We start from the raw sequence: 14571 nt of genomic DNA, 5'->3' as shown, positions 1-14571 counted from the left end.
GCTCCCTGTGTGAGAAGAGTGGTGTGACCAGATTCCGGGAAAGGGCAGGTGCCAGGGCCCCCACCCCACATGACTTTCCAGCTCGCCGCTTCACCCGTGGTGGAGCCCAGGCCCTTCCCACCGCTCGTCCGCGCCCTCATCCCGTGAGGCAGGCTAAGCGGGGTCTCTTCCCTGTGACACGATGATGCTTGCTCCCAGGTGAGGAAGACGAGGCTCACAAAGCGTAGTAGACCTCCCGAAGGTCACAGAGAGACTAAGCATGTCACTTGGGCTCTCAAACCAAGCTGTTTACAAGAAGGCAGGGAGAAGGGGAGGAGGGACCAGAATACAGAAGGAGGAGAGCGAAAGCCTGGAAAGAGACTCAGATCAGGAGTCGGCACGTGAACACAAGTGTAAGGCGTCCATGCGAGGGGCTATTCGCTGTGCCCCAACAGCTGTTCTCCCCTCACTTCGTAGCAAAGACTTTCTTAGTAGAACGAATGGCTGGCCTGCTAAGAGCTATATTTGCAACCACCCTTCCAACTAGTGGCCACATGATTCTGGTGTGTGGGATGTGAGCAGGAGTGATATGTGCAAATTGTGATATGTGTCAGGCCCTTAAAGGGCATGTCCTTTACCTTTTTCCCCTTTCTACACTCTGGAATGCAGAGTTAATGGCAGGAGGTGAAGCAGCCACATTGGACTATGAGATGCAAGCCAAGTATGAGGATGGCAGAGCCACAGCATGGAAGCAGCCTGGGTGCCTGAGGGTTGAGAAGCCACTATACTAATGACTGCCAACCCAGACTTGTTTTCAGGTCCAAAAAATAATTTGTAACAGTTACTTTTAAGAAATACTAAAATGCCATCTATCATGCACAGTATTATAGTAGGGAGCTTGTAAATGCTAAATGTTTCCATGATTGATATATAGGCTAAAAATAAAAAAAAAAAAAGTTGATTCATTTGACTAGAGGATTAGAAGTAATTTCTGTGAATTCTTAATTTATTTATCTACTTAAAATTTTTAAATGGTTATATATCAATTAAAAATTAATAATAAAATGTATTTCGTTAATTGAGATTTTTAAATGCTTGGAAATTTTAACACAACCATTTCTCTCCAAGGAATTTTTTTCTCCAGGAAACTTGTTTCCGGGTATTTCTATTACAAACACAGCTATAATGACTGTAATTATATACTTTTGGCACTTATGTGAGATTTTTCACAAACCAAATTCTTTTAAAGTACAAATTTTTAATCATTGGTTATGAACATTAAATATTTTAAACTTTTTATCATAGCAAATTTCAAACATACAGTAGATGATTAGAGAAGGTAATACAAAGAACCCCTGTGTACCTATCACACTTTTTCAACTACCAACTCCTGACCAATTTTGTTTCCTCTATATGGCCTCATTCACTTCCAGCCCTCCCCAACTGGATTAGTTTGAGGCAAATCCCAGACATTACATAATTTTATCCATAAATATTTTAGTACATATCTCAGGATGACTCTTTTTTAAAAACATGATCATAATACCATTATCACACCTAAAAAAAATCAATAATTCTTTATTATCGTCAAACACATGGTCTCTAAATTTCCCCAATCATCTCACAATTTTATTTTTGCAAGATCCAAATAAATTCCACACATTACACTCAGTTGCTGTGTCTCTTCTAATAAATAGGTTAGCTGGACCTTTACGGGAAAGACCAATGAGCTTCTGGTCTGTTTAAGCCTCTGTTCCTTGGGGTCTCCATCATGGCAGGGACATGCTGACTCCTCCTCCCTCCACCAGGCCTGCAGGGGCCTCAGCCCAGAACCTCTGCAGGCCCCGGCTCTCAGGACAAGCCTGTCACTCCTTCCCCTGGTCCCCGGCCTGGGCCAACCCGGAGCAAGGGCAGAGCCAGGGTCCAGCACCCGGTCTGTATGGGGCCAAGACACTTCTAGTCTTTTCAGGCCACCCGTCAGCTGGGGCAGCACTCAAGACTCGCTGGAAGTGCCAGATTCTTTCTAACCCATCCTGGCTCACCTAAAGCTGGGAAGTTCTTTCCCACAGTGAGGACCCGTGCTAAGAATGAGTCAATTTGTAAAAAAAAGAAAATGGAGTTACAGGGAACTACGAGGCGGTCTAGCTCAGGGGTCGGCAGACTTTTCCTGTAAAGGGCCAGATAGTACTTTTTTGAGGCTCACAGGCCTTACGGTCTCTGTCGCAACTGTTCATCTCCGCTGCTGAGTGCAAAAGCAATCACAGACAGCGTGCGAACAAGTGAGCATGGCTGGGTTCCAATAACACTTTATTTATGGACACAAATCTGAATTTCATATAGTTTTCATGACACATTATAATGTATATTATTACATATTATATCTTGTAACTCTACAGTGTTATATTATAACATGACAGTATAATATTTGTGTCATGAATACATTTGTGTCATATTACATTCTTTTAATTTGTTTTCAACCCTTTAAAAATGTAAAATCCACTCTCAGCTCGTAGGCCATACCCAAACAGACAGCAGGCCAGATATGTTGGCCCGGGGGCCGCAGTTTGCCACCCCTGATCTAGCCCAACCTTCTCATCTCTTTTCCTGAGAATGAAACTGAGGACAAGAGAAGTGAATGGATTCACCCAAAGTCACACAGCATGCTGATGACAGAGGCCAAGTTAGAACCCATGTCTTTGTCCCTCAAGATGCACAGAAGAGCTGAGCACTTGAATACGCAAGGATCATTTGAAAGGTCTAAGACGGAGAGCCAGAGCTTGTACTCACTGCCGTATAGATCCACGACGACAACAGAGAGCTGACTGCAGGGCCCGTCTCCTAGTAACTGCAGCCTCTCTGAGGAAAGATTGTTCCGACCTGTTATTTATAACTTACTCCCCAACACGGAGGGCAAGCGATTTGTTTATATTTAGTTACAAAAGCCAGGGAAATCCTATCTACCGTCTCAGGATAGACACAAACTTTACAGCACAGCTTCCAGGAGAGGGAGGAAGCAGGAAAGCTGCAGTGTGCAGTGTTGCCCCTGCTACCGACAATAAGGGTCCACCCGGCGATTACTGGCTGCCTGGCACAAATATCAGATGGGGTGAGGGACACGGAGGGAAGCGAGGATTCCCATTGACACTGCACTGAAGCAGTCGTCACGAAAACCTTTCTGCACTTTGTCCGTTGCTGGGAGTATCTGCTAATTTTGCCTCCTTTTGACTTTCTTAGCATTACTTTGCTTCTGGTTCCTGGAATTATGTGCCTGAGAATGAATTCTGCTGTCTCTGAAGGGACTTTCTTGCTTCCATAGAAAACTGGGTGACCTAAAGCCCAGAAAGAGAGAGCCAAGTATTCCAAAATCACAAACAGCCTATAACAGAAGGGGGCTCAGGGGCCTGAGTCAAGACATTCTAGCTGGAGCTGGGTAGAATTGACAAGTTGGGCCAAAATCAGGGAAGGTAAGCACGGGAGGGGCTATGCAGCAATTACCTAGTTTTTCCAACACCTTCTTTTACCTCCTCAGCCCCAGAGAGGGTAAGTGACTTTTATAAGATCACACAGCAGATTCAGTGAACCCAAATCTCATTACTCACTTCCCCATGACCTTCCTGATACCTGAGCAGCCTCTAAAACAAGGCAGAAAATATCTCGAAGCAGGCAAAGGTGAAATAGCAACATGATGAATTGATGCAGAAACTGTACGTCCTCCCAAGTACAAACACAAAGACAATTATGTCTCATTGCACAATCAAAGGAAAGTAGGTAAAATCTACGTTTGTTAAAAGAAAGAGGAAGACAAGCCCTAAAACAATACCCCACCCATTTGTGTCGTGCCTTTCAGTTAACAGAGGTCTTGCATCCCCCTGAGTTCTGCAACAACTCTAGCCAGCTGGTCAGAAGTACCAGAAGTTGGCAAGAATTGTCCCTATTTTGAAAAGAACACAGCTAAAAGTCATTGAACACTCACTGTGTGCCACTGTTCTAAATGCTTCTTAGTTATTAATTAATGAATCCTCATGGTGGACCAATGAGGTGGTTAACATTATCATCCCATTTACAGGAGTAGAAACTGAGGCACAGAGAGGTGAAATGATTCACCGAAGATCACTGCCAGCATACAGATGTGGCGGACACACCCTAGGGTGACCCCCAACAAATGTAATGCCTTCCCCTTGAGTGTTGGTGGGACCTGTGACTTGCTTCTTATCAACAGAAAGTGAGATAAAGAAAGGAATTAGATAATGACAAAGGGGTCAATTCTCCAAGAACTTATAACAACACTTAATGTGCATGTACCTAACAACAAAGCATCGGACAATGTGACACAAAAACTGCCAGGACTGCAAGGATGAATCCACCATCATAGTTGGAGTCTTCAACACCCCTCTCTCAGAAATAGACAGACCCAGCAGGCATAGAATCTGTAAGGACATAAGAACTCAACAACACCATCAATCAACTGGATGTAATTAACATCTACAGACAACTTCATCCAACAACAGAAAACACATTCTTCTCAAGCTCACATGGAACATTTACCAAGGTAGACCACATTCTGGACCATAAAACACACCTGCCCAGTTAACTGACTGACTTCTTAGAGTTGTGATAAAACTTAGCAAATTTAAAAGAATAGAAATCATACAATGTCTGCTCTTAGACCACAATGGAATTAAACCAAAAATCAGTAACAGAAGGATACCTGGAAAACCTCCAAATATGTGTAGATTAAACAACGCACTTCTAAATAACACATGGATTAAAGAAGATGTCTCAAGGGAAGTTTAACAATATTTTGAAATAAACAAAAATGAAACACAACTTACCAATATTTGTGGGATGCAGCAAAAGCAGTGCTTAGAGGGAAATTTATAGCATTGGATGCATATATTAGAAAAGCAGAACGGTCTAAAATCAATAATCTAAGTTTCCACCTTAGGAAATTAGAAAAAGAAGAACAAATTAAATCCAAAGTAAGGAGAAGAAAATAAATAATAAGAATTAGAGCAAGTGAAAACAGGAAATCAATAGAAAAAAATCCATGAAACCAAAAGCTGGTTCTTTGAAAAGATTAAAAAAATCAGTAAGCCTTTAACCAGGCTAACTAAGAAAAAGAGAGAGAAAGGACACAAATGACTAATATCAGAAATGAAAGAGGGGACATCACTACAGATCCCAAGGACGTCAAAAGGATAATAAGGGAACACTATGAACAACCCTACGCGCACACATTTGATAACCTAGATGAAACAGGCTATTCCTTGAAAGACACCATCCGTCAAAACTCACACAAGAAGAAAGAGGCGATCTGAATAAGCCAACAGAATATGGCCAGGTTGATGGGATTCACTCCCATGACTTTGTTACCTGATATGGCAAAAGCGAAGGGATTCTGCAGATGTCACTAAGGTCCCTAATCAGTTTGACTTTGAGTTAATCCAAAGAGAGATTTTCCTGGGTGGGCCCCACCTAATCAAGTGAGTTTTTTATAAGAGAGCTTTGACTTCCCCCAGTGTCAGAGACTTGAAGCAGCAGACACTCCCTTTTTCCTGCTGGTCTTAAAGAAACAGGTTCTATTGTCACCAGAAAATGAATTCTGCCAACAACTATGTGAGCTTAGAAGAAGGACCTCAAGCTTAGATGAGAATTGAAGACCTGGTCGACACCTTCATTGCAGCCTTGGGAGACCCTGAGCAGAGAACCCAGTTTGGCCATGGCCATGCTCCTGACCCATGGAAACTATGAGATAACAAGTGGGTATTGTTTTAAGCTGCTAAATCTGTGGTAATTTGTCACTCAGCAATAGATAACTAATACAGTAAAGGAACAAGGATTCCTACCCAAGCATTCTGACTCCAGGACATGCACTTCAAATGCTGGTTGTCCTACAGTTGCATTCAATTCTGGCAGTCCCTACTGGAGTTAGACCCCACAGGGTTAAGGGCTCAGTCCCACAAACCTGCTTCCACTTCAGACTGCTCTCCTCGCCAGTCCCAAGTATCGGGTCGTCTGTACTTCTGACCAATCAGCTGGAGATAGGGCTTCCCACAAGCCCTGCTGGGGATCAGTAAGTTGCTAGAATGGCTCACGGGACCCAGGAGGCACTTTACTTACATTTCCCGATTTATTACAAAGGATACATCTAGATGAAGATGTACATAGAGTGTGGTCCAGAAGGGTCCCAAGCGCAGGAGTCTTGTCCCCAGTGGAGTTGGGGTGTGCCACCCTCCGGGCAGGCACATGGATGATGAGTTCACCAACTTGGAAGCTCCCCGGATCCCATCATGTAGGGGTTTCCATGGAGGTTTCATTACATAAGCATGACCGATTGCATCACTGGCCGTTGGTGATTAACTCAATGGCCGGCCGGTCTCCCTGCCCTGGAGATTGGGGGCTGGTGTGGGAAGTCCCAGGTCCCCTCCAAGGCCTGGTCTTTCTGGTGACTGGAAGGCATCCAGGGGCCCCACCAAGCCTCATTAGAACAAAGCACGGTCCTGACACCCTTGTCACTGAGGAAATCCCAAGAAAGTTCTAGGAGTTCTCTGCCAGGAACCAAATATATATTTCCCCGTATACCACACTCGACTTCAAGGCCTTTCGGGTGAGGATAGGGGCCCACAGCAGTGACAACTGACCAACCAACGGCCACATGGGGACTGAGTTGGGAACAATGCCACATCTTCTCACTTTAGGATTTTGACCTCTAGCCCTCTCCCCAGCCTATGATGTCACCCCCAAAATACATAAAGCCGTGAAAAAATAAAATGTTTGAAGGAGAATTTTTAACCTAAAAGAGGCAAGAAAACATTGGTTAAAGATTAAGAGTTTTCACATAAGTCGTATTCATTATGATTCTAGGAAGTTAAGTTGAAGGCGCCACAGAAAGTGAAGCTCGGAAAAAGCAAAGAACTTCTCCAAGGTTCCGTGGTCCTGGGGAGGCCCCGGGATCTGACCCTGGGCCTGACACTCTCTCCTCCTCACCACACCACCAAAGAACTAAAGAAGAACATATCAGCCATCTTCTAGTTTCCAGGGGATTGGCAGAATTCTCCTAGGAAGGGACAGAATCAGGAAATTTCCATCTCCACAGAAAGCAGAACTGAAGAAAATGAATGATAATTGAAGCGTAAAGGATTTAACTTAATCCTAAAGAAGAGCTTTCCAGGGGTAAGGTTAATTAAACACTAACGAGATTTTGTGTAAAAAAAATCAAAAGGCTCTAAAATTCTACTTTGGGATTTCTGTCTATGAAGCATTGTACAAAAACAGCAAGAAGAAAGGTTGGGATAATTTTGCAAGCTAGTCAAAACACTTGCAAGCCCAAGGCTTTCCAATCTGACTCTAAGGCTGAACTGAGTAAATGATTATAAAGATCAGTCACAGCTTTACGGGAAACTACAGCAAGTGTTAATAACATTAAATTTTTACACACTAATTCCCAAGTTTGGAATATATACTAGCTTTTCTCATGAAATCATTGGTATTATTTTTCAAAATTGTCAACACAGAAAGCCAGTGGATTCAGGCACAGGTTTGCGCGCTCACATGGTGCATTCCTTTACAGGTGAACCGTTTGGCCGGCCAGCAGCACCGCTGCCCACAGCGTGGCTGCAAAGCCCGCCTCCCCCGCCCCTGCTTTGTGCTTGCTCTTTCCTTTTCCCGCTGCAGACCCATTGCTGTCTGAGACCCCATATTCAGCCCCAATCCTTTGCTGCATCAGTGGCAGGCCTGAGACAGGAGCCTTAGGTGACTTCATATGCCATGGGGTGGGGGCAAGGGCATAAAAAGGACAGAGGACAATCCCAGATTCCACATATTTCTGCACCCTCCCCTGCTCTACTCCTGCAACCTGGCCCAGCATCCCCCCAACCCCATCCTTTCTTTCCATCCCACTTCTTACCCCTGGCCTCCTGCTCTAAATCTTTTGACAAAATGCCCAAGAGAGTGGTGGCTTTCTCCAGATGTGGCTGAGCCACGTTCCTAACTCTTGGGGGATTACCAAGACCAGCTCTTTCCATCTGTAGAGCCCTTGTCAACATCCAGCTGGAAAGGGAGAGAAAGGTAGGGAAGTGATGGCAGCATTTTCTTTATTGAAAGGAGCTGGGCCATGAGTTCCATCTTGGGAAGAAGAGCAGCCGGGCTAGGCTCGCCCGTGAACAATGATGGACCTTGGCGACGTGTGTCACGAGTCTTTCAAATGACCATATCGTTTGATCCAGGCATTCCACTTCTGGGGACTAAACAATAGGAAGATTAATAGGGTCTAAAAAGTGGAGCAATATACCATTTTCATAGACTAGAAGTCTTGATATGCTAAAGATATGAAATTATATCCATCCCACAGATGAACAAACCGAGGCGCAGAGGGGTTCAATAATTGTCCAAGGCCGTGCAGCTCCCAAGAGAAGAGGCCACGATTCAGAACCAAGCATCGTGGGCCCCGGGGCCAGGCTCTGAGCTCAGCTGCTCTCCTGGCCCCTCCTGTGCCCCCACAGCCCCTGAGCCACTGCTCCCACAGCACTTTCCCCTTTCCAGTGTCTGTCTCCTCCACTAGAAAGAACAGGAGCCCCATCTGATCCACCTTGGCATTTCCAAGTGCCTGGCACACAGGAAATACTCAAAATATGTTTATTGAACCCAAAAGGATGAGTTATTAGTAAGATGTCTAATCATTGCAATTTATGCTTCTACTTTTACAGAATTCTCTTTAAATTAGGATACAGACATAACTAAAATCACACAGATTTAATAATGATTCTTAAGAAAAGTAGTTCTCTTAGCTACTGACCTTTCTTGGTTTTGGGTTGCTAAATAATGTAAATGGCAGATCAAGAATTTATTTTATTTATTTATTTATTTTGAGGAAGATCAGCCCTGAGCTAACATCTGCTGCCAATCCTCTTCTTTTTGCTGAGGAAGACTGGCCCTGAGCTAACATCCATGCCCATCTTCCTCTACTTTATATGTGGGATGCCTACCACAGCATGGCTTGCCAAGTAGTGCCATGTCCGCACCTAGGATCCAAATCAGTGAAGCCTGGGCCACCAAAGTGGAACGTGTGCACCCAACCACTGTACCACCAGGCCAGCCCCAGAATTTATTTTTTAATATGACTTCCTAAATAGAAATTATTATTTGAGAGCAAAGATCATGTAATTTCTTATCATTTTCTACTCTGGGGGTGCCCAACAAGCATTAAGTACTGATGCCATCATTAAAACCATAAAATTATAAAGAGGAAAACAATAAAGCTTTTTTTCTTTCTTTCTTTTTTTTTTTTTTGGTAAGGAAGATTGGCCCTGAGCTAACATCTGTGCCAATCCTCCTCTATTTTTGTATGTGGGACACCACCATAGCGTGGTTTGATAAGTGGTGTGTAGGTCCCGGCCCGGGACCCAAACCTGTGAACCCCAGGCCACTGAAGTGGAGCCTGTGAACTGAACCACTATGCCACCAGGTTGGCCCAATAAAGCTTTTTTTTTTAAAAGGAGAATTTATGGTTAGAGGAGGGAAATAAGACAGGAATTATTTATGCCTCTTATATTTACAATAAAAATACTAAACCTGACGGAAGTTTACAGGACCTGTGCATATGAAATGGTTAAACAACCAGCATAATCTATTTTGGAGACGGAAAGCGGAACATCCTCAAGCAAAACTGTGGCCACCTGAAGCCACAGAGTCTGGTGTATTTAGTGCCTTGTGGTGTTTCTCTGCAATACTATATATAACCAGTCCCTCAGCCCTGACCGCTCTCGTCAAAATAAACCCAGATAGCCTCCTTACCTCGTCCTCTCAGCAATCCCAGGATTTCACCAGCTCAGGAGCAGAAAATGACCTTCTGCTACAGATGTCCCACTTTGGCGTTCAGCTGAGTCAGAGGAGACAGAAAACTTTTACTGGTAACCAGTGTGTGTTTTTGATAAATACGATGGTATTACTCAGGGTTCTGCAGAGAAATAGAACTAATAGGCTATGTGACTATATATACAGAGAGATGCTTATTTAAGGCCTTGGCTCTCAGGATTGCGGGGTGGCCAGTCTGGAGGGTGCAGGGCAGGCCGCAGCCTGGAGACCGAGGGAAGAGCTGAGTTGCAGTCTCGAGTCTGAAGGCTGCAGGGAGGCAGAACTCCTTCCTCCTCGGGGGACTTCAGTCTTTTCTCTTAAGGCCTTCAACCGATTGGATGAGGCCCACCCATGTTTTGGAGGGTAATCCACTTCTCTCAAAATCTACTATTTAAATGTTAATCACAACCAAAAAAAATACCTTCACAGCAACATCTAGACTAGTGTTTGCCCAAAAACTGGGTACCAGAGCCCAGCAAAGTGACACATAACATTAACCATCACAACAATGAATATTGTTTATTATGCCACTTATTGCAGCTACGTTTCATTCAGCCAATAGGAAGAGACATGCTTTGCCTTCTCCCGGAAACAAATCAAACCAGTCCTTCTTCAAACAGTGTGCAAGACTTCTGTCTCCAGAACTGTAAGCAAACATCTGCTGGTCAGTTTCCCCCTTGGCCTACATATTGGCCGGCAGTAGTTGGTGAGCTTTTCAGTGTCAACAGGATGGCTTTTATCCCCTCTGGCTGCGTATTTCTGCTCCACAAGCACTTGTACAGAAGCACCACGGCACCAAGCACCATCACGTTCCACCAGCGTGGTACCCTCCTCCCTTAAATCATCCCAGATGCTTTGATACAGAGCAGTAATTGCAGTCCTTTTGTTTGTAAATCTGTGTCTTGCGTTAATCATTCATGGCGTCTATACAGGGAACAAAACCACACCAAGTACCCCACCTCTGATGAAAATTTAATCCTGCTCTGCAGTTGAGTGGCGAGACTCCTTGCTGGCCAGAAGCAGGGCGGCTCTCTCCCCTGGCCCTGTGTGCCAGCCTCCTTGCTTCGCCGCTGCCAGACCGCCCTCTCCCATCTTCCTCCAGTCCCTCACGTTATCCAGAGGGACATGGAGGCCTCCGACCAGGAGCGAGGCTCCCAGCAGCTGGATTTAGAGGCGATAACTAGGAAAATTTCACTTCTGGACAAGTGGAGGGAAATCTTTAGTTTCCACAGGTAAGATTTCCTTGTTTTCTCATTCCTCCAAAACCAGAGAGATTTTAGAAGACTTGAGAAGTCTCCATTATAGATTCACGTTTGAAATGTGTCAGGTATAAATACCTGCAGAAAGAGACTTGCCTGGCGAGGCTGGGTTTGAGGAGGTGTGAGGGTGTGAGAGTTGAAGAGAGTCAGTAATTTACTTGATATTTTCTCTTTCATTTATAGGTTGGGAACCAGTAATACCGCTCCTCAGGTAAGCACTTTTCTCAAAGCCAATGTGTTTTCCTCTAGTCGCTTCTTCAAACAAGCACATTAGCAGCATAATCTGCATTTATTCTGTGCACATGCTCTCACTCGGGGCCCCAGCGTTTAACCTCAACCTGAAACTCGAAACCCTGTTGAAGATCTTTTCTTGTGCTTCGTTTTTTCACAAAAATCTCTCCCTACTTTTCAGACCTACTTTTCATCATTAACAGCACCCTATAGTTATTATTTTAGAAAAAAGTAATATTAGAATCTAGAGTTCCTACTTGTGAAATAACACTCGATTCTGACAACCAAGAGCTTCAGGGTCCCTGCAGAAAAGGAGTTTGGAAAATAGTTCTCATCTTTATTCGGCTTCTGAGAAATTGTTTTCCTTCACCATTGTTAAATAAGGGAAAGACGACTCAATTCAGGTATTAAAAAGGTATCTTAAAATTTGTTGTACAGCTTAAGATGAAAGACGTCTTTCGCTCGTGCAACCTGAAAAGGTTAGAAGGAAATGGACTTTGCATTTCAGATGTTAATTCAGTCACTGAACAAACACAGCACAAAATATTAAAGTGATTTTGCGGGCACTCGTATACGATATGATCAAACAACTGACTTGTTAATATTTTAACCATGATGCTAAAGCATCTGACTCAAGGAATCTGTGATCAAAAAGCCGTATTTGTGCTAAAACGCTCTTAACCACAGCCTGAATTAGAGTCGAGGAGATAATGCTTCTGTTTTCAGTCGTGGAAGTATTACATGGAGATGGCTGCCATTTAGGGGAATAGATTTGGAAGGAAAAAAATAAATAACGGTCAAGTTAGACTTTACACAAAGTGAGAGAAACCCACTGCACCCATGTGAAGATCTTCCATTTGATTTGCAAACGGCATCTTATCCCCTCCGTCGTCTGTGACCGAGATGCTGTGTTTCTGAGATAAGGAAGCATCCGCACCTCTAGGAACCGGGACAAACTGAGAAGGCAGTTTGCCTCATGTTTCAGCTGCCAACAGGGCGGACAGTAGTATAAAAGGTAAATTGGAAGAAAGGTTGATGCTAACTGATTTAAATGCCATGAGAATCGGTCAAGAAAAGTAAAAATAGATTTTTTTCTTAACAATTGGGGTTGGGTTTTTTAAAGAAGAAACGATTGCACTCACTGGGGAACAGGAATCCGAGAGAATTAAAAGGAGGTCACTGGCTTCATTGACTGGCCAGTTAACAACACAAGGAGAAACCCCTCGTATAGACTGGAAAGATTCATTCATTGTTTGCAAAATGTTTTCTTCTCAAAACAAGAGACAGTGACATTTACATTCTTCTCTAAACATAATTTCAAGTCAAGGTCTTGATAGCATTAATTATGTTTCCATAGTTACATTTAACCTCTCCTAGTCACATAAACCTATAAGGAGCCCCTTTGACACCGACACTGAGATTTTTCTGCCTCTTTTATTGCTATTTATCACAATTTTCAGACATCTTTAAAAGGGAGACAACATTTTCTGAACACTGATATTTCAGAGAGAAACAGAGAAAAGGGAAGGAAAGGTCATCTCCAGCTGCCTGTGCTTTGTTTTCTTGGCGGCGTTTCACACAGGACCCTGACGGCAGCCGCGTGTTTGCTGATGAAAGTGAAGATGGAGCATGCGCACCTCAGCCCAGGGGACAAGGGCATTTGCCATCAGGTCACCTTTGTTGTGTTCCCAAGGCTTCTATCATCTCTTCCAGATCCGGCGGCTCTCCCATCTCCCGAGCTATGGCCGCGGTAAGCATAACTTGTCAATTAAACATGAAACGAAACGTAATCTTCCCCAAACAACAAGGCTGGGGAATCTTATCTGCTGTCATGTGAGAGCATTCCTGAAGATAAGACTACAGACGGTTGTTACGGGTAAAAGGAGAATATAATTAAAATGATTTATTTATGGCATTTTTCAAGGACACAGGTGATGTTACAGTCTTTTCCTCCCAAACTCTGAGTCTCTAGTCACTTCCCCAATCTAACAGTTAAATTTGCGGGAGCGAGGGAGTTAAATTAGAATAACTCACTGCACGCGGTAGGATAGGGCAGACGCGAGCGCGGCCAATGCGTAAACAGCCGTGGATGCGCGAGACCGGCCCCTATGCGTGTGCGCGCCGGCTGGGGACCTGTGCCAGGCCCAGTCCTGAGACAAGGAGCAGATCTCAAGAAAGAAAAGCTTTGTGGGGCTGCTGACTCATATGCAGATTTGAAAAGAACCCATATTTGAGGATCCAAGTGGATCGGGAAGCTACCGGTCCCAGGGAGCATTGGTTCAACACTTGACCAGGGTGGGGGCGAGAGGCCGAGGCAGAGACCCAGCCAGGGGGAAGACTGGCAGAATCTCAGTGGAGCAAACTGGCCAGGGCTGGAGGCAGTGCCTCGGTGAGTGTCCAAAGGGCCAGCTATCATGGTCAAAGAGTTGTGACTGGAAACTGAAGGGGCTAAGCCAGGGGTCAGTCCAGGGGAAAGTGCCAGATAGGGTGAGGGACCCCTCCAATTTCATTGCCCTCCCAGCTGTAATGAAACTCAGGGCTTCTCGGCACGACTTCCCCTCAATCACCCCATCCCCCAACCTCCACTCTACATTCTGGAACCTCAGGCAGAGACCTCTCCTCGGGGCCCCAGAGCAAGAGCTGGAAGAAGCACCTGCTTCCTGACGACATGCTGCCCCACACCCAGGCATGCTTGTGGAAACCACCAGACCAGCATGGTCCTCCAGGCAAACAGCAGCAGTACCTGCCCTGCAGCCAGGCCGGCCACGCACGTAGGGCTCCACGGTCTGTGCACTGCACGCAGGGTCCCTGCCAGGAGGGAGGAGCAGGGGCTGGAACACCCTGCTGGAAACTGCAGTCTCTGTCTGCTTTTTGAGCGCAAGGGCCAGGCCTGACTGCAATATTTCCAACCCTCAAGATAGCCTTTCCTTAAGCTTCCCAGCCGGGACGTCATCACATAGAGGGACTGCGGCCCCAAAACTCTTTTTTATCTCACATCTCCTCACAGCTTTGCAGAGCAACCCTCTCTGCTGTCACACCCATGGCACAAACGTACCGGGAGGTCCACTTGCTCTTATTGTCACAAATCTTCCCGTGGCAATGCATCTCCCTTTCTCGCTCGAATGCCAGATGTCACAGGAGATGGCCAGCAGGGCTCACAAAGGTGCTGCACTTTGCTCCCTGGCCTTGCTGGCCTGGTGGTGCCTTACTTCTGTGCCTAGTCGATGGCTCTCCTTTGGGGCATGAAGAC

The 14571-nt window shown here is 45.0% G+C and overlaps 1 protein-coding gene across 1 annotated transcript in view; it reads left to right on the top strand.

Moving 5' to 3' along the window:
• The first annotated feature begins 10859 nt into the window (after positions 1-10859).
• Positions 10860-14571, top strand: part of MINDY4B (MINDY family member 4B) — a 34445-nt gene continuing 30733 nt past the window's right edge. Inside the window, exons 1-3 of the mRNA XM_070576340.1 lie at positions 10860-11063; positions 11274-11301; positions 12904-13071. Of these exons, the coding sequence (XP_070432441.1) occupies positions 10957-11063; positions 11274-11301; positions 12904-13071 (303 nt within the window). The 5' untranslated portion in view covers positions 10860-10956. The remainder of the gene's footprint in view (positions 11064-11273; positions 11302-12903; positions 13072-14571) is intronic.

The sequence above is a fragment of the Equus przewalskii genome, chromosome 15 (genome assembly GCF_037783145.1).
Source record: "Equus przewalskii isolate Varuska chromosome 15, EquPr2, whole genome shotgun sequence".
Lineage (NCBI taxonomy): Eukaryota > Metazoa > Chordata > Mammalia > Perissodactyla > Equidae > Equus > Equus przewalskii.
Note: the sequence above shows the minus strand (reverse complement) of the source record. Positions and strands in the feature narration are given on the sequence as shown.